The 25,747-nt window shown below is 63.2% G+C and overlaps 1 protein-coding gene across 5 annotated transcripts in view; it reads left to right on the plus strand.

Moving 5' to 3' along the window:
- CRTC1 (CREB regulated transcription coactivator 1) overlaps positions 1-25,417 on the plus strand; it is a 42,998-nt gene extending 17,581 nt beyond the window's left edge. For 2 of the 5 annotated variants that reach the window (XM_068164848.1, XM_068164849.1), the window contains 12 exons: positions 1,665-1,802; positions 2,691-2,752; positions 3,482-3,576; positions 4,606-4,691; positions 5,075-5,118; positions 5,383-5,603; positions 7,493-7,623; positions 8,087-8,338; positions 9,624-9,725; positions 15,462-15,548; positions 16,308-16,488; positions 17,549-25,417. In XM_068164848.1, the coding sequence (XP_068020949.1) occupies positions 1,665-1,802; positions 2,691-2,752; positions 3,482-3,576; positions 4,606-4,691; positions 5,075-5,118; positions 5,383-5,603; positions 7,493-7,623; positions 8,087-8,338; positions 9,624-9,725; positions 15,462-15,548; positions 16,308-16,488; positions 17,549-17,760 (1,611 nt within the window). In that variant the 3' untranslated portion in view covers positions 17,761-25,417. The remainder of the gene's footprint in view (positions 1-1,664; positions 1,803-2,690; positions 2,753-3,481; positions 3,577-4,605; positions 4,692-5,074; positions 5,119-5,382; positions 5,604-7,492; positions 7,624-8,086; positions 8,339-9,623; positions 9,726-15,461; positions 15,549-16,307; positions 16,489-17,548) is intronic. The other 3 variants (XM_068164850.1, XM_068164851.1, XM_068164852.1) reach the window with 3 other exon arrangements.
- Positions 25,418-25,747: the final 330 nt, after the last annotated feature.

Consider the following 25,747-nt stretch of genomic DNA (forward strand, 5'->3'; position numbering starts at 1 on the left):
ATTTATTGGCTCCCTCCTGCCCTGTGTGCCTCAGAGCCACCTCTCCTCTTTTAGCAGCCCTGTGGTTGAGAGACCACTGGCATAGGAAATTGCTTTTCCTGTTGACCTTCCAGGCGTGCCTGAAGCTGCCAATTTTGCTGCCTTTTGGGGCAGAATTGATGCAACAAGAGGAGCAGGAAGAGTTTTGAGACCTTTTGTTGCTGTTTTGCAGGGCTGAAGGTGCCCAGCTCTGTGTGGTGCCAGTTAGGTAGAGCTCAAGCTGCTGGGCAGGGCTCAGAGCAGAGGCTGAGCCAACCTCTCTCAGTTGCACTCAGATGACTTCAGGGTGAGGAGAGGCTTCTGAGCCTGGTTGTGAAGGACCAGGAGCAGACCAGCAGGGAGCTGGGAGGCACTGGGCTCTCCTGCTAGCCCCATGTTGACTTAAGCACTACTCTGCTGCACACAAAGTGTTGGCCCTGAGCAGGAACACAAACAGCAGAGCTGCTTTGCATCCAGTCAGTCACACTGACAGAGGTCTGCTGTGCTCCGAGGCAGAGGAGGCTGCTGCCTGCTGAAGGGAGAGGAGCTTGGACCAGCAGACAGCCTCTTCGAGGAGCTGCTGCAAACAAACCCTCCCCAAATACATGCAGAACTTCTCAGGAACAGGAATTTCAGGCAGGCCCAAGCTGGAGACTTGAACACAGAGCTGCAGCTCAGAGCTCCCTGCTGGAGCCAGATGGCTTCGTGGCTTGGCAGCCCGGCCGGAGCCTTCGCCACGTGCAGCACCTGAGCGCAGGAGGAGGCTTCGGCCTTCCAAGCAGATGGTGTTGAGGGACTCAGCAAAGCTGTTCACATTGGCAAGGAGTGCAGGGCTGGGGAGCTGCTCTCCCCCCCAGAGACCCATCCATTGCTGAGGAAGCATGAGCAGGGCTCCACCGCTCAGCACTTCCTCTCCCCCCCCGCAGGTATGCAGGGGAAGGGCTCTGGGAAGCGCAGGAGGTCAGCAGCTCAGCCTGGGAATTCGTTTGCTCTCTCCTTCCTCTGCCATCCTCATTCTCTGAACTCCCTTCCTGAACAAGCAATAAATAGCCCAGGCTGCTGCTGCTGATAGAGGGGAGGTGGAATCAGCCCACCTGGGTCTGCTGCAGGAGCAGAAGGAAGGCAGAGCCCCTCGGGAGCAGGGGGCCTGGCACTGCTGGGCTAAGGAGGGGAACTGCCCTGCTGTGCTCCTGCCAGTTCTCTGTGTCCCCTTCGAAGAGCCCCGCTGGAAGGCAGCTCTGAGGGAAGGTGGTGTGGTCTGGGTGGGTGTTAGGCTCCCTGTGCATCTCCTTCCTGCATCTCCTGCCCTTGTAGGTGCCAGCATGTTCCTCTGGATGCATGCTGCATGCTGCACCGAGGGATGCCCAGGCAGGCTCCCTGCTCCCCCAGGGGTGGTGGGGTGGAGATGCAAAGGTTGGAGAGCAGGGCTGGTTCCTGAGGGCAGGGCTGGCATGGGCTGTCTCTGCTTCTCCTTGGAGGGCCTTGGGAATGGCTCTGCACAGCCAGGGGAGAGAGGTGGAGCAGCGGAGGAGCTGCCTCCGCCCGGCCTGGTGTCTCCTCAGCGGCCTGCAGCCTGGCACAGCCCCGGCGGGTTCTGGGCAGCCTGCTCCCTCCTCCCCTGCTCCTGACTGTGCTGTGTCTCTCAGACTCCCTTTCAGTCCTCGGGGCTGGACACGAGCAGGACCACTCGGCACCACGGGCTGGTGGACAGGGTGTACCGGGAGCGGAACCGCCTGGGCTCGCCGCACCGCCGCCCGCTCTCCGTGGACAAGCACGGCAGGCAGATATCCTTTGGCTGCTGGGCTGGCACCGTGCCCCGGGGCACAGCCCCCCTCACTGCTGCTCCAGCTGCCCCTCACCTCGGGGAGGCAGGGCATGCTTTGGGCTGGCAGGGCCTGCAGCACCCCCGCTCCCCAGCAGCCCAACGCCGCCGTGGCCCCGGGTGCCGTGGCTGCAGGCTGCTTGCACGCCCCCGGGGCTGGGCACTCCACCACCTCCCTGGGCAGCCTGGGCCAGGCCCTGACCACTCCTGCAGCACAGAATTTTCTCCTCATAGCCAGCCTAACCCTGCCCTGGCCAGTTCCTCTCAGTCACCCCACGTGCCCTGCTCCCCCTGTGCTGGGCTCTGGCCCCTGGGTAGCTGCAGTTCCCCTCAGCTGGTGATGCCCAGGAGCTGGGAGGGGCTGAGAGCCTTGGACAGAAAAGGCAAACAGCCTCGGTGAAAGTTTGCCTCCAGAGCTTGGTAAACCCACAGCAGGAGGATCTGTTGCAGCTCTGTGTTCATTACAAGTTGATTCATCAGCTCAGCCCTTGCCAAGTGCTGCTGGTGACAAGGAATTAGCTGATTAATTCCTGACTGCCTTGGGATGTGCTGTGATCAGAGTGGCTGGGGGGGGCTGCAGGGGAGGTGTGAGTGCAGAGGTGACAGCTCCTTGGGCTGGAGCTGGATGCTCTGAAAGGGAGGAGGAGGTTGCCCTGCCCAGGTGAGAGCAACCCAGACAAAGACTGTGAGAGTCCTGGTGGAGTGGTGTGGTGCCCATGGGCAGACCTTTGCCTTTCTCCGGGGAGCTCAGTGCTTCTGACAGGGGCAGCTGAGTTACTCCTCAGGAAAAGATCTCCCACAGCCTCCTTCAGTGAGCAGGAGATGTTCTGCCCCTTAACTGAGGCCTCACGTGGACAGCTGTCCCTATGGCACTGTGTATCTGTCACCTCCGTCAGACACCAGCTGGAGAAGGTGAGTGGCACACTGCTGGCCCTCGGGGGCTGCTTGCCCACCTCCATCCTGAGTCCCCTCTCCACCAGCCAGGGCTGCTTGCTTTGCCAGGACTGCTCTGACCACAGGAAGGAGAAGCAGCTTCCAAGCTGGAAATGGCCCTGCTTGGTCAGCCCAACTCTCACAGGGCAGAGCCAGTCCTGTTCCAGTGACAGCCCCCAGTTTGTCCTGCACCCCTGCACCCCAGCACCCCTGCACCCCTGCACCCCAGCACCCCTGCACCCCAGCACCCCAGCACTGAGACAATTGCTCTGCAGATTGCAGCTCCCTGGTTCTGCAGATTGGCTGTTCTCCCGGGAGGCTGTGCCTGCCCTCTGCCCTCTCTGTGCCCTCTCTGTTCCTGCTCTGTGCCTGCCCTGTGCCCTCCCTGTGCCTGCTCTGTGCCTGCCCTCTCTGTGCCTGCCCTGTGCCTGCCCTCTGCCCTCTCTGTGCCTGCTCTGTGCCTGCACTCTGCCCTCTCTGTGCCTGCTCTGTGCCTGCCCTCTGCCCTCCCTGTGCCTGCCCTCTGCCCTCCCTGTGCCTGCCCTCTGCCCTCTCTGTGCCTGCCCTCTGCCCTCTCTGTGCCAGGGGTGGGTTTGGGGTTCAGTGCAGGCTGCTCAGGTTTCTGGGGCTGTTGCCTTTCTCTCAGGTTAATCATTCTTGAGAGCAGTTTGCAATAGAAACTTCCTTAGGTTTCTGCCTTCCTTTCAGGACAAATTCTGACTCTGCCTTGCACCAGAGCACCATGGCCCCAGCCCAGCCAGAATCCTTCACAGGAGGCTCACAGGACATGCAGCAGAAGAGAGGTAAAGAGAGGAGAGCCAGCAGCAGCCTCGGTACCGTTCCGAGCAGGGCCCTTCAGGAGCCCATGGGCGGCAGCCCCGGAGCCCTCCCCTGCGGGCAGCCCCTGCCGAGGCTCCTGGCGTGGCTCAGCCCCGGAGCGGCTCAGCCCTGCAGCGGCTCAGCCCTGCGGCGGCTCAGCTCTGGGGCGGCTCAGCCCCGGAGCAGCTCAGCTCTGGAGCGGCTCAGCCCCGGAGCGGCTCAGCTCTGGGGCGGCTCAGCTCTGGGGCGGCTCAGCCCTGCGGCGGCTCAGCTCTGGAGCGGCTCAGCCCCGGAGCGGCTCAGCCCTAGGGCAGCTCAGCTCTGGAGCGGCTCAGCCCCGGGGCGGCTCAGCCCTAGGGCAGCTCAGCTCTGGGGCAGCTCAGCCCCGGAGCGGCTCAGCCCCGGAGCGGCTCAGCCCTAGGGCGGCTCACCCCCGGAGCAGCTCAGCTCTGGAGCGGCTCAGCCCTGCGGCGGCTCAGCTCTGGGGCGGCTCAGCTCTGGGGCAGCTCAGCTCTGGGGCGGCTCAGCTCTGGGGCGGCTCAGCTCTGGGGCGGCTCAGCTCTGGGGCGGCTCAGCCCTGCAGCGGCTCAGCCCTGGAGGGGCTCAGCCCCGGAGCGGCTCAGCTCTGGGGCGGCTCAGCCCTGGAAGGGCTCAGCTCTGGGGCGGCTCAGTCCTGCAGCGGCTCAGCCCCGGAGCGGCTCAGTCCTGCAGCGGCTCAGCCCCGGAGCGGCTCAGCCCTGCAGCGGCGCAGCCCCGCGGTGGCGATCGCGGTGCCCTCTGCTGGCCCCGGCGCGGCTGCGCTGCGCTGCTCTGGAAGCTGCCTGCGGCGCCCTGACCCGCCCGGAGATGGGGGAAAGTGCAGCACCCAGCTGCATGAGCAGCGTCCTGCAGCTCCTCCTGTCCCTGCCATGGAGAGCACTGGGCTGGAGGGACTTCAGAGCTCAGCTGCAGTCAGCAGGGACAGCACCAAACCTGAACATCTCTGACTGCATTCCTTTTGCTGTCTGTTGTAGTTCTGTTACTGACTGTCCCTGGGATGGAGGAGCCCACCTCTGAGGCAGACAAAACCCTCTCTAAGCAAGGATGGGACACTAAGAAGGTGAGAATCTCACACTGCACAATGTGGTGCTTAGGCAAACTCAGGCTCTGAAAGCTGTCACCAAAGCAGGCTGCTGGCAGAGGGTGGAGGTTAAAAGTTGTGCTGAGCACCACATCACCTGAGATGAGACCAGAGCCCTTTGATTTGTAGCTGCCTGTGGCCATGTTTGATCCTCTCAGGAGGAACTCTCTCATTTGGAGCCTTTCTGAGACAATGGAGCAGCAGAGCTGCCAAATACCCTGCAAGGGCTTGAGGAGCTCTGGTGCAGAGCAGCTCCTGTGCAGGAAGGGATTCAGCTGAGCAGAAGCTGCCAGTTTCAGCCCATCCTGGGCTCTGGGTCCAGCAGGATCTTTGCCTTTACCAATCTCTTCTTTCTGTTGCAGACTGGGTCATCCAGACCTAAATCCTGTGAAGTTCCAGGCATCAAGTAAGTTTGGGCAGTTGTGTCTTGCAGAGCACTGAGCTCTGCTGTGTGGTCAATGTCCTCTTGCTGTTGAGCTTCCTGAAGAGCTCTGAGATGTCCTAATGCTGCAGGAGAGCCCAGGCCAGCCAGGCCCTCCCTGAGTGCCCTGCTGGGTCTCTGATTGGTGTCTCAGAGGAGAAAGGTTTCTGCCTGTGGCACCTTGGCTTGCTGCAGAGCTGCCCTGAGGAGCTGCAGTGCCATCTGCCTTTCCTTCTCTCCCCTGTCCAGCATCTTCCCCTCAGCTGACCAGGAGAACACTACAGCCCTGATCCCTGCCACGCACAACACCGGCGGCTCCCTGCCAGACCTGACAAACATCCACTTCCCTTCCCCCCTCCCAACCCCCCTGGACCCTGAGGAATCCACATTCCCAGCCCTGAGTAGCTCCAACAGCACTGGGAATCTTGCTGCCAACCTGACTCACTTGGGCATCAGCACTGCCAATCAGGGTAAGATGCCAGCCCCTGGCACTTGTCCCCTCTTGGGGAGTGGAGGTTGGGTGCTGGTGTGGGGCTGGTGTGGGTCCTGGGGCTGGTGTGGGGCTGGTGGTGGACTTGCTGATCTCAAAGGCCTTCTCCAGCCTGAGTGATCCCCTGCCTCCAGCAGGGCTCTGTGAGGCTGCTGTGTAACAGCCTGCATGGGGCTAGGCCCTGCTGAGCTGCTGCACTCTGCTCTCCAGCAAAGCAAGCAGCAGCAGCCCCCCAGGGGAGGCTGTGGCTGCTCTGCACACCCCTCCTGCTCTGCCAGGGGCAGGAGAGATTCCAGAGGTGCTCTCCTTGCTGGTTTGCCTGCCTGCCTCTGGAGGCCATCCTGTGCTTTCACCCTTGGCACAGGCAGTGTTTGGTGCTCTCCTGATCCTTCCAACCCTCCCTTGCAGAGCAACCTGAAGGCTTTTGAACTTCTGTGCCCTCAGCAGCCCCAGGAGAAGCTAGGGACACAAACTGCTGCCAGCAGGTTGGGGCTGCTCAGGTGTGCACTGGAGCTCCCTGAGGTCTGTATTGGGCACAGGGGCAGCAGGCAGTGCCCAGGAGCTGCCTGCTCTGAGCCAGTTTGCCTGCTGGCTCCCTGGCAGCCTGGGCTTCCTGGCTCCCTGGCAGCCTGCCTGCAAGCCTTGAACGTTGGCCAAGTGCCTAGGAGCTCACAGGCTCTCCTGAATGCCTCCTTTCTGGCAGCTCTGGAGGAACAGCTCACTGCTTGGGTTGTCCTGAGATCACTTTCAGGGTGTCTTGGTTCCTCTAGGGTGAGGCAGAAAGCAGAGGAGGTTTAAAAGCTCCCAGGGTTTTGTGTTGGATGTGACCAAGATGCCACTCCTGGAGCTGTCTGCCCCTGGCAGCTCCTCAGGCTGTGGAGGATGTTTCCTGCCTGCTCCCTGCTAGGCCTTTCAGCCTGGAGCCCTTCCTGTGGAACCAGTTTTTCTTCTGCATTTTCCTTCACACAGGACTTTGCTTTTCTGACACCCTGGGTGCCCTCAGACCAGCTCTGTCACTTGAGCTGCTCTCCTCCCCCTGAGGCTGAGCCCTCCCAACTGCAGCAGAGCCTCCCCTGGGGCCCTGCCTGCAGCCTGGCAGCCTCTGGGGGCTGGACCTCTGCTCTGGGTCACCTCTGCAGCTGCTCTGCCTGTTCCAGCCTCGAGGCAGTGTCTGTGCATGGACCTGGGCAGCCCTGCCTGGCTTTGGTCCAGGATGAACCACAGGGATCTTCCTCTCATCCTGATGCTCTTCAGCCTGGCAGCAGTTTCAGAGCAGGTTCAGAGGAGGGCATGGAGAGGATCCCAGGGCTGCAGCCCCTCTGCTGGGAGGCCACCTGGGAGAGCTGGGGCTGTCCAGCCTGGAGAAGAGAAGGCTCCAGGGAGACCTTTGAGCAGCCTGCCAGGATTTGAAGTGGGCTCCAGGGGAGCTGGGGAGGGACTCTGCACAAGTACCTGCAGTGGCAGGGCAGGGAGTGATGGCTCCAGGCTGGAAGGAGCTGGACTGAGATGAGACAGGAGGAGGAAACTCTTCCCCAGGAGGGTGCTGAGGCCCTGGAGCAGGCTGCCCAGAGAGGCTGTGGAGGCTCCAAGCCTGGGAGTGTTGAAAGCCAGGCTGGATGTGGCCTGGAGCAAGCTGGGCTGGTGGGAGCCATGGCAGGGGGTTGGAGCTGGATGGTCTTGGGGGTCCCTCCCAGGCCAGTCCGTGCTGCTGGGGCAGGGACTCGCAGCCGTGCCGAGCGCCTGGGCCCTGTGCCCTCTGTGGCTGTCCCCTCCTGACCCCCGCTTGGCATTGCCTGGGCAGGGAGCTCGGCCCCAGGCTGGCCGGGTCCTTCTCCGGCCCCGCCGCAGCTGCTGCCTTCCCCCCGGCAGGAATGTCGCCGCCGGCAGCCTCCCAGCACCGCGCCCCGGCCGGCAGCGCTCTGGCCCTCAGCGCCGACTCCCGGCGGCCGCAGGCGCAGCAGATGTCTCCGACGCTCTCCCCTTTGTCGCCGATCACTCAGGTAGGAGCTTCCTGCGGGAGGAGAAGCCTTCGGCCTCGGGGCCATGGGGAGCTGCAGCTTCAGCTTCAGCCCTGCTTGGAGCCCGTTGGTAGCTCAGAGCCTGCAGGAGGCAGAGGCTTGTGGGGGGCACGGGTGGCCTTTGCTGTTCCCCACGCCTGGGGTGAAGCCTCACCCTGGGGACACCTTTCTGTCTCCCCTGGCATTGTCCCAGAGCTGAGAGAAGCTTTCCCAGCTGTGACTCTGGGTCAGCAGCCTCAGACCTGGGGAGTGTCTGGGGGTGATGCTAGGCCAGCCAAGCTCAGCTGGCACTTAACAAAGCCTCACCTAAAGGCTCAGCAGCAGCCTGCAGGCTGCTCTAGGTGAGGCTTTGGGTGCCAGCTGAGCTTGGCTGGCTTGCTGTGGCTCCCTGGGGTGCAGCTGCAGTGCTGCAGGCAGCCTGGCTGACTCTGGCTCTCTCTTGCAGGCCGTGGCCATGGATGCTTTGTCCCTGGAGCAGCAGCTTCCTCCCTACCCCTTTTTCACCCAGACAACTTCCCAGCAGCAGCAGCAGCAGCCCCAGGTGGCCAGCACCCTGCCTCAGAACACTCCTCTGCTGCAGAGCTCCGGCCTGCAGCGAGGCCCCCAGCTGCCTCCCCTCTCCGTCACGGTGCCCTCCTCCATGCCGCAGTCGCCGCCGGGCAGCCAGAGCCAGCCCCTGGGCATCGACATCAACTCGGTAAGGACCTGGCCCTGGCCCTGCCTGGGCGGCCCCTGGGCTGCAGGGGTGGCCAGGGGGCAGCTGGGCAGCCCTTGGCACACTCCTGGGCAGTGAGACTCTCCAAGGCTGCTGTGGGAGGCTTGGAAGGGTTTGGGTTGGATCCACCTTTGAATGGCTTCCTCTGGAGGAAGAGGAGGGTTTGGGGTCTGCTGGGGTGCCCCATGGCTTCCTGAGGGGGTGTCCCCTACCAACCCCTTGGATCAGAGCAGCTTCAGTCCCTCAGCATCTCTCTCCTGCCCCACTGCTGCCTTCTGAGGCCGGCAGAGGCGAGGTGGAAGCAGTGGTGTGCTGCAGCCTGGCACCTGCAGGAGGGAGGCTGCCAGGGTGCCTCCTCCAAAGGCTGGGCAGAGCCCCAGGGGTTTGTCTCACTTCAGAGCCCTTTTCTGCATCATGGTGTTCAACAGTGCTGTCTGTGGCTGCTCTCAGGTGCCCAGCAGTGTGCCCCTGCCCACTGGTGAGCTCTGAGCAGCCTCTCCCTGCTGTGGCAGGGTCTGTCACCAGGCTTGTGTCTCTGCACCTGCAAATCCAGGAGCAGGGCTCCAGAGCAGCTGGGGGAGGATTTCACAGCTCACTCTCTGCTCCCTCTGCCCTGCTGCCCTCCTGCAGTGGCAGCAGCTGGTACCACTGGGCAGAAGCTCTTCCCTGCTGCTCTGGCACTTGCCCAGGGGTTTGCTTTGTGGGTGCAGCAGTGAACAGTTTGTGCTGAGAAGAGCTCCTTGGGAGGTGCCACTTCCCTCCCAGGGCTGGGAGGGGAAGAGGGAAGGACAAATCCAGCAGGGGGGAGGGCAGCAGCCTGCCCCAGGGGGTCCCAGTGCTTTGACTCTGATCCCTGGCTGGGGGTGGTCTGATTTTCATTCCTTGCTTTCTGTGTTGCTTTCCTCATCCTCAACTTCTTTATGACTCAACTTGCAGGCTGCTGTGCTTCCCTTTGGAGGCAGCTGCCATCCTCCCCTCAGTCAGCTGCAGTTCAGAGCTGGTTGGTCAAGGCTGGGCAGCCTCTTACAGCAGGACTGAAATCCTTTGCCCCTGGGGAGCTGCTTGCAGAGGCTGAGGCAGTGCAGAGCAGGGAGGGTGAAGCCACAGCTCTGGGGAGGTTCCCAGGGCTTGGTGTCCAGAAGCCCTGAGCTGCAGAGCTGCCTGTGCTGTGCAGAGCTGCAGAGGCTGTGTGCCCCCAGCTGCAGCCCCAGCTGTGGGGCACTCTGCAGCCCCCAGTGCCTGTCTCTAACTCTGTGTTGTTCTGTAGGCCTCCCTGCAGCAGTACCGCAGTAGTGCTGGCTCCCCAGCCAACCAGTCTCCCACCTCTCCTGTCTCCAATCAAGGCTTCTCTCCTGGCAGCTCCCCTCAAGTAAGGGACTCTCTGCTTCCACAGCCCTTCCCCCTGGTGTGTGTCTCTGCCTGAGTCTCCATCACTCTGCCTCATGCTCATCCCCTGCAGCCTCATCCAGCTCCACAGCTTTCCAGCAGCTCTGAGCTCCCTCTGGCTTGAGCCAAGCTGCTCTTCAAACTGCTGCAAGCTCAGGGATTGCTCTGGGGGAGAGCTTGGGCAGCACCTCCAGGCACAGCCCCATCAGGTAGCAATCATCCAGGGGCTGGCAGAGAGGGCTGGGAGGGCAGGGAGGAGAGAGAGGGAAAGCCAAGAGGTTCCTGCAGCAGGGGGACACTGGTGGCACCAAACCTCCCTTCTGTGGGCAGATGCCTTCCCAGCAGGACATTGGAGCTCCTCAGCAGGGAGCAGGCACTGCAGGAGTGCCCTGGAGGCTGTGGCTGGCAGGTCCTGGGGCAGGGAGCTCTCTGCCCTCCCTCTGTGGAGCCACAGCTCCTGTCTGCAGGTCCCAGCCTGGGCTTTGTGCAGCCCTGGGAAGGGGAATCTGTGTGTGGCAGCAGCAGGACAGAGCAGAGCCTTTGGGGTCCCCCTGGTGTGGGGGTCCCTGTGTGTGCCTGCTGCAGCAGCTCCCTGGAGCTGCCCTTCTGCTGACTCCCACCTGTGGGAGCAAGGTGCAGGGAATTCTTCAGAGATCACAGCAGAGCCTGGAGCTCCATTTCCTGCCTCATTTGCTGCTGTGAGGATGGCAGAGGCTGGCAGACCAGAGCTGCCCCTTCTTGGTTCCAAAGCAGAAGCTGCCTCTCCCTTGCCCTTGGAGGCAGGTCCCTGGCAGGCTCAGCCACAGTCAGGGCTGTCTGCACTTCCTCCACCCTCCTTTGGTTGTTGCTTGACTCTCTTCTGCCTGCTCTGCCACTTCTGCTGTGCTCTGTGGCTCAAACACAAGCAGCAGGCTGCCCCCAGGCCAGGCTGCCCCCAGGCCAGGCTGCCCCCAGGCCAGGCTGTCCTGCAGAGCTGCTGCAGGCTTGCTGCAGATGCTCAGACCCAGAGCTCAGCCACTTCTGATTTTAACTTGGTTTTCTTTCCCCCTTGCCCTCTCCAGAGCTCCTGTGGTGTTCTCCACTGCTCAGTCCCAAGCCTGGGCTGCAGCCACCACTCCCAGTGCAGCTCATCCTTCTCTCTTTGGGCTCTGTCCCCCTTGGGCTCCCCTTGGCCTGCAGACTGCCTTTCAGTTCTGCTGTTCCCAGGTCAGCAGCACCCCGGGGCAGGGGCAGCAGCACCCTGGGGCAGGGGCAGCAGCACCCCGGGGCAGGGGCAGCAGCACCCCGGGGCAGGGGCAGCAGCACCCCGGGGCAGGGGCAGCAGCACCCCGGGGCAGGGGCAGCAGGTTTGGTCATCCTGCTCCAGCATTGCCCTCTTCAAAATGCAGAGCTCAGAACCAGGCAGCTCCCTGCCTCCTGCTAGCAGCCCAAAGCTGTCTGTGGCCAGCAAGCTCCCAGGGCTGTGAACCTCTCTGCTGGAGAGCAGCAACCAGAGGAGGGGAAGAGCCTCACAAGAGTTTGGAAGGAAAGCTTGGGCTGGTTGTGACTGTGGGGAGCAGGATGCAGCAGGGGAGGCAGCTTGGTGCCACTTCTCCCTTGGGGAAGGGCCTGGCCCTGGCTGCCAAGAGCAGGATGAGGCAGGTGTGGCTGGGGGGGGTCCTCATGGCTCCTTTTGTCCCATGAGCTGGAGGTGCAGGGGATCAGTGGGAGCTGAGCTCCAGAAGCAGCAGCCTGGGGCTGCTTTGGGCTTTTGTATCACTTAGAGTCCATTCAGCAGAAGTTTTTTCACCTTTCCACCCCTCCCAGTCTCTGCTCTCATGTCTCAGATGTGTCTCTGTCTGTCTGTCTGTCTGTGTCACATGGAGGTCCTCCTGTCCCCACATGGCTTGGAAAGCTCTGCTCATAGCTGCCAGCTCTGGCTGCATGGCTTCCATGGGCAGTGGCCTCTCACCACTCTGCTCCTCTGCTCTGCCCCTGCCACACTTCCCTTTAGCTAGAGCTCTGCTGCTGGTAGTGGCTGTGCTGCACCCCTGGTATGTATTGGGGACCCAAGGACTTAGGGCAGGGGGCTGTGGTCTGGGTCAGGTCTGGGTCTGGCTGTTGGTTCCCCCTCCCCTTTGCTCTCTTGCAGTCACCACATCATTAACCCAGGAAGATGTACTGTTGACAAAACAGAGCTCTGCTGCTGCAGGAGATGCTGTTAGCAAGATGTTCTGCACAGAGCTGTCAATAAATTACCCCCAGGGCTCTGAAGTGTTGAAGTAATGACATTTGCAGCTGATTTCCTTTGGGGGCTGACAGATGGAGTGAGCAGAGCACTCCAGAGCTGAGCACTGAGAGGGGATCCTGGCCCCTGCCAGCACTCACTGACACTGCACCAGCAGCTCTGGGGCTCCTGCCTGCTCTGCCTGCTGCCACCCACACTGCTGGGCTGGGAGCAGTGGGCAGCAGGGGCTGGGAGCAGTGGGCAGCAGGGGCTGGGAGCAGTGGGCAGCAGGGGCTGGGAGCAGTGGGCAGCAGGGGCTGGGGCTGCAGTGGGCAGCAGGGGCTGGGAGCAGTGGGCAGCAGGGGCTGGAAGCAGTGGGCAGCAGGGGCTGGGGCTGCAGTGGGCAGCAGGGGTGGAGGTGCAGTGGGCAGCAGGGGCTGCAGTGGGCAGCAGGGGCTGGGGCTGCAGTGGGCAGCAGGGGCTAGAGGTGCAGTGGGCAGCAGGGGCTGGAGGTGCAGTGGGCAGCAGGGGCTGGGGCTGCAGTGGGCAGCAGGGGCTGGAAGCAGTGGGCAGCAGGGGCTGGGGCTGCAGTGGGCAGCAGGGGCTGGGGCTGCAGTGGGCAGCAGGGGCTGGGGCTGCAGTGGGCAGCAGGGGCTGGAAGCAGTGGGCAGCAGGGGCTGGAGCTGCAGTGGGCAGCAGGGGCTGGGAGCAGTGGGCAGCAGGGGCTGGGAGCAGTGGGCAGCAGGGGCTAGAGGTGCAGTGGGCAGCAGGGGCTGCAGTGGGCAGCAGGGGCTGGGAGCAGTGGGCAGCAGGGGTGGAGGTGCAGTGGGCAGCAGGGGCTGCAGTGGGCAGCAGGGGCTGGGAGCAGTGGGCAGCAGGGGCTGGAGGTGCAGTGGGCAGCAGGGGTGGAGGTGCAGTGGGCAGCAGGGGCTGCAGTGGGCAGCAGGGGCTGGGGCTGCAGTGGGCAGCAGGGGCTGGAAGCAGTGGGCAGCAGGGGCTGGGGCTGGGGCTGCAGTGGGCAGCAGGGGCTAGAGGTGCAGTGGGCAGCAGGGGCTGGAGGTGCAGTGGGCAGCAAGGGCTGGAGGTGCAGTGGGCAGCAGGGGCTGGGGCTGGAGGTGCAGTGGGCAGCAGGGGCTGGGGCTGGAGGTGCAGTGGGCAGCAGGGGCTGGGAGCAGTGGGCAGCAGGAGCTGCAGTGGGCAGCAGGAGCTGCAGTGGGCAGCAGGAGCTGCAGTGGGCAGCAGGGGTGGAGGTGCAGTGGGCAGCAGGGGCTGGGGCTGGGGCTGCAGTGGGCAGCAGGGGCTGGGAGCAGTGGGCAGCAGGGGTGGAGGTGCAGTGGGCAGCAGGGGCTGCAGTGGGCAGCAGGGGCTGGGAGCAGTGGGCAGCAGGGGCTGGAGGTGCAGTGGGCAGCAGGGGCTGGAGGTGCAGTGGGCAGCAGGGGCTGGGAGCAGTGGGCAGCAGGGGCTGGAGGTGCAGTGGGCAGCAGGGGCTGGAGCTGCAGTGGGCAGCAGGGGCTGGAAGCAGTGGGCAGCAGGGGCTGGGGCTGCAGTGGGCAGCAGGGGCTGGGAGCAGTGGGCAGCAGGGGCTGGGAGCAGTGGGCAGCAGGGGTGGAGGTGCAGTGGGCAGCAGGGGCTGGGAGCGGTGGGCAGCAGGGGCTGGGAGCAGTGGGCAGCAGGAGCTGCAGTGGGCAGCAGGGGCTGGGAGCAGTGGGCAGCAGGGGCTGCAGTGGGCAGCAGGGGCTGCAGTGGGCAGCAGGGGCTGGAGGCTCTGCCCCACTTGTGGAAGGCTGCAGTGAAATGCCAGGAATCAAAGGGGAATCCTGGAGCCTCTCTGGGGCTCTTGCACAGCTCAGTGCTGTGCTCACTGCTGGCACTGATCACAGGTGCCCAGGAAGGTGAATCCAAACCTCCCTCTCCATCCCTGCCCTGGGCTCTCTTCAACCAGCCTGGAGGGTGAGCTGCCCTCAGCTGCTTGAAGCAGGTCCTGCTGAGGGCTGCTGTGGGGTCTGCTGGGACAGGTTTGCCACAGCTGCCTGCAGCCTTCTCTGCCCCTGCCAGAGGCACACTGCAGAGGCAGTGCTCTGAGCTCACCCAGCAGCACTTCCTGCAGCTCTCTTCTCTCTTCTCCAAGTGCTTCCAGCTGCCCCCCAGGCCCTCAGGCAGGATCTGCTCAGCAAGGAGTTGTGCAGCCTGTGCTGAGCTTCCAGCCTCCTTCCTGCAGGGGCTGCAGCCCCCAGGCTGCCAGTTCCTGCCCTGGTGCCCTGGCTGAGGGCTCTGGGGCTGGGGAGGCTTTGGGTGGCCTGCAGAGGGGCAGGTTGCTGCTGCTCCCTGGCAGCTCTCTGCTGGGGCTGGGGAGGCTTTGGGTGGCCTGCAGAGGGGCAGGTTGCTGCTGCTCCCTGGCAGCTCTCTGCTGGGGCTGGGGGCAATTCAGATTTGCTTTCTGCAAGGCTTCCTTCTTTCCCTTGCATGCAGCCTGCACAGGAGCTGTGCTGAGGGCTGCTGCTGGAGCAGGGGCAGGAGGTGTCTGCTGGTAGCTGCTGGTGGATGTCTTCAGGTGGTTTCTGGAGTCTTTGGCTGTGTGCAGTGCTTTGGGCTAGCTCTGTTCTGGTGTTTCTGGGGCTCCTGCTTCTGTTCTGTGCTGCTCCAGGGGAGGTTTGTAGCCTTCCCCTGGTGCTGTGCAGGTGAAGCAGCTGGGAAGGGCTGTGCCAGGGCTTGGCTTTCTCTCAGGGCTGATACAAACTCTCCATGGAGATTGTCTGTTCTGGAGGTGCCCTGGCAGTGGCTGTGGGCTTTCAGCTGGAGGATCAGCACCTGGGCAGCTTTCCAGCAGCAGAGGTCTCTCTGTGCTTTCTTTCCCCCTGGCAGTTCCTTGGGACAGTTCTGAAGGGCAGACTCTGCCCCTGGAGTCCTCCTTGGGCTGACTGATAGGCAGTGGGGAGTGACTGATGGACACTTGTGCTGGAGGGCAGCAGGGCCAGCCAGGCTGGGGGCTGCTGCTGAGGTTCTGGCCTCCACAGTGCTGCCCAGATGCCCTCCCTGCTCTCTCCTCCTCTGGCTGCCCTGCAGCTCAGGCCAGATGGCTGCAGGTGTCCCTTTTCCTCTGGCATGCTCTGCTCTTGGTGCTGCTGGGGCTGCAGAGGCAGGGAGCTGCTCCCTGGGGAAGGGCTTTGCACTGCATCCTGTCCAGACATGCAGCTCCCCTCTGTGTGAGGTTTGTCTTTCCCCCAGGCCCCCAGGGAGCAGCTGCAGAGCTCTCCCCGTGTCGCCCTGGCGCTCGTCTGTCCTCATCACCCAGAAGTGTTGTGTCCTGTCCTCCCCAGGCAGTTTGTTTGGTCTGCCCTGAGTGTATTCTGTGCCCCCCAGGCAGGCTCTGTGCTGGGGGCTGGCTCCTGCCCCAGCTGCTGTTAGTGGTGGTTGCTGGCTCGGGGCAGCCTGGCTCAGGAGGCTCCAGCTCTGCCTGCCAGGAGCCCTCTGGCTGTGAGAGTTCTGCACCATAAAGCTCTGTTTTGTTTTCAGCATTCTTCCATTCTGGGCAGTGTATTTGGTGACTCCTATTATGATCAGCAGATGACAGCTAGGCAGGCTAATGCCCTATCCCACCAGGTGAGCACTTCCCCCTCCCCTTTCCAGCTCCTTTCGGCCGCCTGCAGCTGAAGCTGCTGCTGGCCCTGGGCTCCCACCCTGGCCTCCTGGATTTGCTTTGCTGGCTTCAGTCTGCAGGACTCAGAGATTTCTCTGCTTCTGTTGGTTTCCTTTGCCCTCCACTCCTCCTCCTCCTGTCCCTCTTAGATGTTCTTAAAGGAGTTCTGCCCCAGATCATTCAGGTCCCTGGGAAAGGCCCCAGAGCCCTTGGGCCGCCTGGGAAGGGTTCACTTGCAGGTGGTGACTGACTCCTGAGCTTGGCAAACAGCTTCTGCAGGGCACCAGATGGCAGCAGGCAGAGCCATGGCCCTGCTGGCTTGGCCAGGGCTGCCCTGGCTCCTTGTGCTGGCAGCTGTGCTCAGGTGGCAGGAGATGGCTCCGGGGGGCAGTGCTCAATGGGCAGAGACACCTGAGCTGGCAGCATGGATCCTGCTGGGCTTGGACTTCGGTTCAAAGCCTTTTCCTTTGTCCTTACATCTCAACAGCATCTCCTCTCTTGCTGCATCCACCCCCTCCTCATTCCCCTGCACCCCAAAGCCAGCAGGAGCCTCTTCTGGAGGGCTGAGTGCCAAGGATGAGGCTTTGCTGCAGGAAAGCTCCAGCTGGGTCTGTGGGGCCTCTGCTGTCTCTCTCAGCTTGGTCCCCCCTAGAGCTGTGTAAGTTGTGTTGCTGTGTTTGCTGCTGCCCACAGTGACCTCTGCCCCTGTGCCCTGTCTGCAGCTGGAGCAGTTCAACATGATTGAGAATGCCATCAGCTCCAACAGCCTCTACAGCCCCTGCTCCACCCTCAACTACTCCCAGGCAGCCATGATGGGACTGACAGGCAGCCACGGCAGCCTGCAGGACTCGCAGCAGCTCAACTACTCCAGCCATGGGAACATCCCCAACATCATCCTGACAGGTAGGCAGCAGGGCTGAGCCTCCTGGCACCCCTGCCCCAGGGCTGCTGTGCTGGCAGGGGGAGGGGGAAGCTGCCCCTGCAGCGTTGGTGCCACCTTCTGTGCCGCCTTGGCTCTGCCGCCCTGGCAGCCTGCTGGCCCCGGGTGAGTCCCAGCAAACAGAGCTGCAGCAGCCTGAGTTGTCCTCCAGCCCTGCCCTGCCTCTGAGGGGAGGCATGGAGGGGCTGGAGTGGGTCCAGGGGGGGCAGTGGAGCTGGAGAAGGGTCTGGGGAGGAGCAGCTGAGGGAGCTGGGGGGGTTGAGCCTGGAGGAGCCTGAGGGCAGAGCTGATTGCCCTCTGCAGCTCCCTGGAAGGAGGCTGGAGCCAGGTGGGGGTTGGGCTCTGCTCCCAAGGAAGGAGGGACAGGACAAGAGGGAATGGCCTCGAGTTGCCCCAGGGGAGGTTTAGGTTGGCCATGAGGAACAATTCCTTCCCCTTGGGGCTGTCCAGGCCTGGCCCAGGCTGCCCAGGGCAGTGGTGCAGGCCCCATGCCTGGAGCTGTGGTGCTGAGGGCCGGCAGGGAGCTTGGCAGTGCTGGGCTGGGGTTGGACTCAGGTCTTCAAGGTCTTCTCCAGCCTGAGTCCATGGCCCTGCTGGGTCCCTGCTCTGCTGAGGGAGCAGCTCTGAGAGCCAAGGCCTGGGCTGGGCACAGAGGCTCTTTCTGGTGGCACAGGTGGTGGTGCTCTGCTCACAGCTGGACCTCTGGAAGCAGTTCCTGTGCAGGCCACTGAGAGCTGCAGCCCAGATTGTGTCCCAGGCACTGCTGCACCCCGGGGTGCTGAGCCCAGGGGCAGGAGGGGCTGCAGTGAGGCCCTGGCTGTCCCCCTCCTGCCCCTCTGTGGCTGTGCTGGGGGGCTCTGAGGGGCTCTGACACGGCCCCAGGCCATCCAGCTGGGGGCAGATGCTCCTCCTCGGGGCTTCAGGTGGAATCCTTGCAGGGTTCCTGCAGGCTGCTCCCTGCCCCCTCCTGGCCCAGGGGAGGTGCCAGGCGCTGCCAAGGCCTCTCTCTTCCTCTCCCTGCAGTGACAGGAGAGTCTCCCCCCAGCCTCTCGAAAGAACTGACCAGCTCCTTGGCAGGGGTGGGGGATGTCAGCTTTGACACAGATTCCCAGTTCCCCCTGGATGAACTCAAAATCGACCCTCTGACCCTGGACGGGCTGCACATGCTCAACGACCCGGACATGGTGCTGGCCGACCCTGCCACAGAGGACACCTTCAGGATGGACAGGCTGTGAGCCTGGCACCAGCTGGACTGCAGAGCCCCGTGGGTCAGTGCTGGTGGAGCAGGGGCTGCCAGGAGCAGCAGCTCTGTCCTGCCCACCCTGTACCGTGAGCAAAGCTTCTGTCCTCGGCTTGCCGCTGCAGCCCCCTCCCGCCGCGCCGTGCCCCCGGCCCCTGCCGCGGAGCAGGCAGGAGGAGCCCTCGGCCCCTCCCTCCCCACGGCCCCCCGAGCCCCCCCGGCCCCCTGTCGGTTTTGTCCTTTGCACTAGGAAGGGGGTGGGGATGGGCAGGTGAGGGAGGCTCAGAGCCCAGGCTGGAGGAGCTCTTCCTGCGCCGCCCCCCGTGGGCTGCCCCTGCGCCGGGGAGGGAAGCACCAAAGGCCTCTCCCTGCCCCCCGAGCGCTCTGAAGGCAAACCCCTGCCTGGGCAGCCCCGGGGGGGCTCTGCTGGCACTGCCTCTGCTTCGTGACAGCTGCTTTGTAGAGTTAAAAGCTTCTCCCCGAGTGCTCTGCCCTGGCTGTCCCCAGGCCCTCCCCCGCCGCCCCCTGCCCCCAGCCCGGGCGCCCAGCAGCCCTCTGCAGACAGCCCCCAGGGCAGGGGCCTGGGGAGCCCGGGGCCCTGTCTGTGCTGTCTGTGGCTCTGTGCACGTGGAGAGCAGCCCTGAGCACACTGCAGCACCTGGGGAGCAGGGAGGGAGCAGCAGCAGCTGAAAGGGTCTGGGGAGGCCTCACCCTGCAGAGCCCTGAGCTCTGCTCTGCGCCCAGGAGGGGCTCCGAGGCTGCTGGGCCCAGGAGGGGCTCCGAGGCTGCTGCCAGGCTCCAGTCACAACTCCTTCCTTGTTTTGTACTCATTCTGTTTCCATTATTTATGACCTTTCCTTTGTGGTTTTGTTCTGTTTTTTATTTAAGTACTTGGATGTTGGGGCAGTAGCTGAACTGCACAGAGCCAAGGGGAGCACCCCCCAGACTCTCTTGTACAGGACCCCCTCGGGGTGCTCTCACCCCAGGATTCCATCCTCCAGGCTCCATACCTTTGGTGTTTGCAACTAACTGGAATTTTAACCAAGATGCTGAGCAGAAGGAGGAGGCCTGGGGCAAGTCTTAGATGTTTTGCTTTCCTCCAGCCCCGAGAGGGTGGCAGGAGCTCAGACATTCCTCCCCTCACCCTGGGCAGCTGCAGCTGGCTCCGTGGGTGAGGCTCTGCCCCAGCCAGGGCAGGCTGCTGTGGGTTGGCTCTCTGTGTGCTGAGGCACAGTTGGTTGGGGCTGATGGACCCCAGCCCCCAGCCCCCTGCTGACCTGGGCTCGGTGGTTTCATGTGGAGGCTCTGCCTGCACTGCTGCTGGCTCCCAGGGCTCAGCACTTGGCCCTCCTCCAGCAAGTGGGAAAAAGGAGCTTGAGGATTTGCCAGGCCCCCAGCAGGTCCTTGCTGGGCACTGTCCAGGTGTTGGCTTCGTGCTCCATCGCCTGCTCAGCACCAGGTCTCCAAGCACAGCACCCTCCACCTGCAGCAGGAGTTGGGGTGGAGGTGACCCCAGCTGCGTGGGGGCTGCTGGAGGCCAGGGAGCAGCAGGGCTGGAAGTGCAGCTGGCCTTGGCCCAGCAGTGTGGGGAGAGGAGCTGGGGCAGGGGGCAGCCAGGAGGGGCTGTGTGTGCCAGGCTCCCCTCTCTGGCATGGTGCTTCCCCCGTGGCTCCCTCTGACTCGAGCTGCAGCAGCTGGCTTTGCTTTGGGCCTCCTGCTCCTCCTCCCCTGGCAGGACCCCTCAGCCCTTCCCCCCTCCCCTCCAGGAGGGATTTCCCTGCTGTGGAGCAGGTGCTGAGGAATGAGCTCCCCTGGATCCCTGCCTGCTTCCAGACAAGGCTGAGGTCCACACTGCCACTGCTGGGCAGGAGCCCTGCTGGGACCTCTGCTCTGGGGCTGCTGCTCAACTTTGTGCCATTAGCTGACCATTTGCACTACCAATGCTCTTGTTCTGTCTCTCTGCTTCTGGCCCTGCCCTCTGGCCCTCCCCACACACTCCAGCAGCGTTCTGCCTCTGCTGAAAATGGTTTTGGTCAGGATTTGAGCCCTGAAGTGCACCTCCAGCCCTGGTGTCTGCTGCTGGCAGGTTGCTGCTGCTGCTGCCTGCAGTCAAGGAGGGGAGGAAAGGGAGCGGCGAGCAGGGGCAGGATGGGTGCAGGTGGTCAGAGTCCTTTGCAGCATCAGGCACAGTCCTGCAGCTCCTGTGGCTGGTGCTGGGTTCGTGTCCTGCTCTCCCTGGGTGGCTCTCAGGTGCCCATCTCGTTTGTGAGCTGTTTGCAAAGCCAGAGTCAGGTCAGGAGGAGGCAGCTGAGCAGGAGCTGAGCATCCTGCCAGGGAGCTGCTGCTGGGTGCTGCCCTTGGCTTTGTTCCTCACCCCAGATGTGTAAATAAGTTCCTGTCTCTCAGCCTTGTCAGCAGACCTTTCACATGGCCTTAACTTACTCCTCTGGGTGCAGCTGTCAGAGCTGGGGACCAGGCAGTGGAGAGGACCCCCAGGGTTTGTTCCTTCGGGGCTGGCCTGGTGGTGGCTGTGGGAGACTCCAGGCTGTGGCAGTGGGCAGGAGAAGGCTGCTGTGGGAACTGGAGCAGCTCCTCCAGCAGCTCCTGGCCTGTGCTGCCTGGGAGGCTGCTTTGCTGCACCCTGAGGAGCTGCCCCTGGAGAGGACTCTTCCTGCCCTTGTCCCCCTCAGAGGCTTTGTGTGCACAGGGCTGAGGTGGAGCCAAGCTCTGGTGGGCTGGGAGTGTGGAGCAGATCCCTGCTGCCTCCAGGGCAAGGAAGCTGCTTTGGGAGCAGCTCTGGGAGCAGCCCTGGGAGCATCCCTGGGAGCAGGCCCTGGGAGCAGCCCCTAGGAGCAGCCCTGGGAGCAGCCCCTGGGAGCAGCCCTGGGAGCAGCCCTAGGAGCAGCCCTGGGAGCTGCTGGCTTCATGGCAGGCTGTGTGGAAGGGGCAGGGTTGCTGGGAGCAGCAGGAGCAGGGCTGGAGCAGGGCAGCAGGAAGGGAAAACTTCACTGAGCAAGGAGCAGAAGTGTGCCTGGCTGGGGGGGTGAAGCTGCTGGGTCCCAGGGGGTCACTGCCCCCTCCCCAGGCCTGCTCTGGAGGTGGCTCTGTCACCCTGTCCCCAGGCTGCACCTTGCATCTGCCCACAGAAAGAGGAAGTGAGAGGCAGGAGCCTGCAGTGTCTGCCATGCTGTGACCCCCCCGGGGCTGCTGCTGGGGGCTGCTGTCCATAGAGCTCTGCACCCCCAGCCCCTGCTGCATGCCTGCCCTGGGCAGTGCCCAGCCTGCTGCTCCCCTCTGCTTCTGCATGGCCAGGGCACGACCCTCACCTCTGCACCCCCCGGGGCTCCTCCCTTGGCTCCTTTGCTTTGTCCCAGAGGGGAGGAAGCTTCCAGGAGGAGGCTGCAAGGGACCCCCAGAGCTGGTTGGTGGTTGTGCACTTGGTTTGTTCCCAGAGGGGGTCGGAAGGGACCTTAGAGATCCTCCAGCTCCAACCCCCTGCCAGGGGCAGGGACCCCTCCAGCAGCCCAGGCTGCTCCAGGCCTCATCCAGGCTGGGGAGGGGGCAGCCACAGCCTCCCTGGGCAGCCTGTGCCAGGCTCTCACCCTCAGCCTGCCCTTGCTGTGCCAGCAGGCAGGAGCTGGGGTTGCTGTAGAGACCACGACTGAGGCTTGGCCTCTGCCCCCTCCCTGGCACCCCCAGCAGGCTGAGAGCCCCCTCCTCACCCTGGGGGCCAGGCTGTGCTGTCAGGAGCCCCCCCAGCAGGAGCAGCCCCCCCAGTCACTGTGATGGCCTCCTGAGCCTGCAGGAAGCCTTCAGCCCCTGTCTGTGCTCCTTACAAAACACAAGAAGCTTAAAAAGCCCAAACCGGCCCCAGGGCCCCCCCGGCCCCCCCAGTCTGTAGTGCTCCTCCCCCCTGCCCCCCCAGCTGCATCTCCCCCCAGGGCAGGCATGGGTGCATGTGGGGGGGGTGAGCAGCCCCAGGCCAGGACTCTGTACTATACAAACCCATTTGTACCTTTTTAAACGGGGGGGGAGGGGGGAGGGGGCTGGGGGGGTTGGGTTTCTACACTGCAAAGCCAAACAGACACTACATGGCCCCCTCCCCTCACTGCTCTTATTTATTACCTGGGGGGCAGGGGGAGGGCAGGGGGAGGGCTCTGGTGTGTATTTGCCTTCTGTGGGCTTGACCAATTTTATCCAAATAAAGGCCTGAAAGGGTGAAACTCAGAGTGGTTTATTTGAGGGGAGCACTGGAGGCTGCTGCAGGGAGCTGGGGCAGGGCAGGGCAGGGGAGAGCAGAGCTGGCTGTGCCCTGGGGCAGGGGAGAGCAGAGCTGGCTGTGCCCTGGGGCAGGGGAGAGCAGAGCTGGCTGTGCCCTGGGCAGGGGAGAGCAGAGCTGGCTGTGCCCTGGGCAGGGGTAGGGCAGGGGAGAGCAGAGCTGGCTGTGCCCAGGGCAGGGGTAGGGCAGGGGAGAGCAGAGCTGGCTGTGCCCAGGGCAGGGGCAGGGCAGGGGAGAGCAGAGCTGGCTGTGCCCTGGGGCAGGGGAGAGCAGAGCTGGCTGTGCCCTGGGGCAGGGGCAGGGCAGGGGAGAGCAGAGCTGGCTGTGCCCTGGGGCAGGGGAGAGCAGAGCTGGCTGTGCCCTGGGGCAGGGGCAGGGCAGGGGAGAGCAGAGCTGGCTGTGCCCTGGGGCAGGGCAGGGGAGAGCAGAGCTGGCTGTGCCCTGGGGCAGGGGCAGGGCAGGGGAGAGCAGAGCTGGCTGTGCCCTGGGCAGGGCAGGGGAGAGCAGAGCTGGCTGTGCCCTGGGGCAGTGGCTGTGCCCTGGGCAGGGCAATGGTCTCCAGAGCTCCCTCCTGCCCCCCAGCCTGCTGGGAGTGGCTGCAGGCACCAAGGAGGCCTTTGGCTGCAGGGTTGGAGCTGGGGGTTGTGCAGGGGCTGTGCAGGGCCAGGGCTGCCCCTCCCGGGGCTCTTGGCTTGTGCTTTGTCGTAGTTCTTGGTTCAGGTGACAGCAGTTGGGGCAGAAAGTCCCCTGGCAGGAGACAGCTTCCTGTGAGGGCCAAGCTCTGCTGCTTCCTGACCCAGCTGCTGCCAGCAGAGGCCTGCAGGACCCCGGAGCAGGTTCCCAGAGTCCATTCTGCTGCTGGCAGCTGGTCCTGAGCTCCTCCAGGCGCTTGTGCTGCTTCCCAAGGGCTTTGTTGTGCTGCTGCAGCAGGCTGGGGAGCTCCAGAACTTCTGGCAGAGGGAGGCTTGAGGCAGGCTCCAGGTTTGGAGGGAGGAGGCCCAGAGCTGCCCTGCTGCTGCTGCAGGACCTGAGGCTGTGCAGCAAAAGCCTCTGGAGGTGCTGAGTCTGCAGCCAGCAGCAGCTGCTGGGAGCTGTCCCTGCGAGGTGGCTGAGCTCCCCGAGCGCTCTGCCTGCTGCAGTGCCTCTGTCACCTCTCTCCCTGCTGTCACACACCTGACCCTGCTCCAGCAGTGACAGCAGCTCCAGGAGGGGCTGGGAGCAGAGCTGACAGCTCTGGGTGCTCTCACTGCCTGCTCTGCCTGCCAGCTGCTGCTGCTTTGTCAATAGCTTGCAGAGAGACTTCCCTGCCCTCAGTGGCTGCTGCTGTGCAGGCAGCAGCAGGCAGCAGCAGGCAGCAGCAGGCAGCAGCAGCCTGGTGTTTGAGGGAGCCTCAGGCAGGGCTGCAGAGCCCTGGGGGGAAATCCTGCTCCTGGAGTGAGAGAGACACAGGATGGGCTGGGTTGGAAGGGACCTCAGAGGTCATCCAGTCCCAACCCCTGCCAGGGGCAGGGTCACCTCCACCAGCCCAGCTTGCTCAGGGCCTCATCCAGCCTGGCCTCCAGCACCAGGGAGGGGACAGCCATGACCTCCCTGGGCAGTTTCCTGTCCCTCCTTACCCCTGCAGCTCTCAGGACCCCCCCAGGATCTGCTGCAGCAGCTGGGCCGTGGTGCAGAGGCTTGTGTGGAGCGTGGGCTCTGTGCTGCTGCACTCTCCCTGCTCTGCTCTCCCTAAAAATAACAACCTGAGCAGGCAGAGTGCTGCTGGGCTGGGAGACACCCAGAGCCTGAGCTGCCCCTCTGCAGCAGGGACCCCTTCCCCAGGCTGCTGGAAGGATTCCTCCTCCTCTTTATACTCCTTCTCCTCCTCCTCCTCCTCCTTCTCCTCCTCCTCCTCCTTCTCCTCCTTCCTCTCCTCCTTCTTCTTCTCCTCCTTCTTCTTCTCCTCCTTCTTCTTCCTCTCCTCCTCCCTCTTCTCCTCCTCCCTCTTCTCCTCCTCCTCCTCCTGCCCCTCCATAAATCAGGGGGCAGTACTGGCAGTGGCTTTTCTGTTAGTGTAGACCTAAGCTCAAGCCTTGCCTCAGCCCCAGCAGAAGACCTGAGCCTGGTGCAGAAACCTCCCAGGGCAGGAGCTGAGGCAGCCCTGGCCTGGCTGTGGGTGCAGAGCTCTTGCTGGCACGGTGCTGTTGGGCTGAATTTGCTGGCTTTTAGTCCATGCTGGACTCTTTGTGGTGTTTTTCCTCATGTTGTGCAGCAGATGAGTCAGAACCAAGTGGGCTCTGCTGTGCTGGCAGCTGGTGGGTGTTGGAGGCACTGACAGTTGCTGTCTGATGGTTATTTGACTTCTGCTCAATGTTTTCAGAACCCTGGGAGGCTGGAGGGGGAGGAACAGGCACAGTGAACAGCTCCAGACTCCATCTCCTGCTCTGCCTGAGGCAGAAGAGAATCCTTCAGTAAAGAGCTGGGGCCAAACAGGGCAGGGATCTGGGCTGGCTGGGGCAGCTTCCCAGCATCCTCACTGCTGTCTGAAGGCGAAGCTGCTGTGTGGAAGGGCTCAGCCTGGGGCTTCCTGAGGGCAGATCAGTAGGCAGAGCTCCTGCCCTGGCAGGGTACCAAAGTTAGATGGTAGTGGGGACAGGGGAAAGGCTCTGGGGGCCGCAGGGCTTGCTCAGAACTTCCTTGGCTTGCTGGGTGCTGCCTGCTCCTGGCATCGGCAGCAGCAGGGTGGGCTCCAGGGTAGGGATCCAGGCAGTGGAGAGTGAAGGTTTCTTTGGGGGAGGAATTAGAACTCTCAGAGCCTGCAGCTGCAGCAGGATGCTGGCAGAAGCAGGGCTGGGATGCCTCAGTGCTCGCTAAGGGGAAGGTTGATTTTCATCACCTTAAACCAGCTGCTCCAGGCAGCTTCTCTCACAGACTGGCAGCTAAAACACCTTGGTGTGGCTCAGCGAGCCCGGGGGGGTCTGATTTATGCATTTCCAGAGGCAGTCTGGGGGACTGCCCCTGCCAAGCTGACCTTTTTCTATGCCCACCCTCGGGGGCTCCTCTCACTGATTCTGATATATGCAAAGCCCCTGCGGCTCCCTGCTGCCTCCCTCCCGGCTGTGTTGTGATTGGTTTTCTCCAGGTACAGTGGGAGGCTGAGGTTGGCTTTAAGTGTTTGCAGCCTGAGACATGAGGTGGGGAAAGACCCAAACCAAGCAACACCGAACTCAAACACCAAACCCAACCCCCAGACAAAAGCAGCTCGACTCAATGTACCTTCTCTGCCCTTCCCTTCTCGTGTCTGTGGAGGCTTCTCTGTCTTTGTATCTTTGCATTCTTTGTAAAGGAGATGTAATAAAAGTTCAAATGGTTTTGTCTCTGCCTGCTCAGCTTCTCCTTGCCTTGGCTCTGGTCTTTCTTTGGCTCCTGGCTGCTTTCCAGCCTGGGGTTGCTGGAGTGGTTCAGGGCAGGGGACTGGGGTTGGTTGCCTGAGCTCTGCCTTGCTCCTCCAGGTGGACCTCGAAGCTGCAGAGCCTCTGAACTGCTCTGGCCCCAGCAGTGCTCCCTGGGCTCTGCAGGCTCCTGGTGACTCTGTGCTGCCTGTCTCTGCTTTCCTCAGAGCCTTGGTCCTGGCCTGGCTGTAGAGCTCTCAGGAGGAAGGAGTCTGTCTGTCTGTCTGTCTGTGCTGCTGGATTTGGGAAGGGAAGAGGGCAGAGCTCAGACC

Source organism: Melanerpes formicivorus, unplaced genomic scaffold (genome assembly GCF_026170545.1).
Source record: "Melanerpes formicivorus ecotype bairdi unplaced genomic scaffold, bMelFor1.0.p_v2 SCAF_83, whole genome shotgun sequence".
In the NCBI taxonomy this organism is placed as follows: Eukaryota; Metazoa; Chordata; class Aves; order Piciformes; family Picidae; genus Melanerpes; species Melanerpes formicivorus.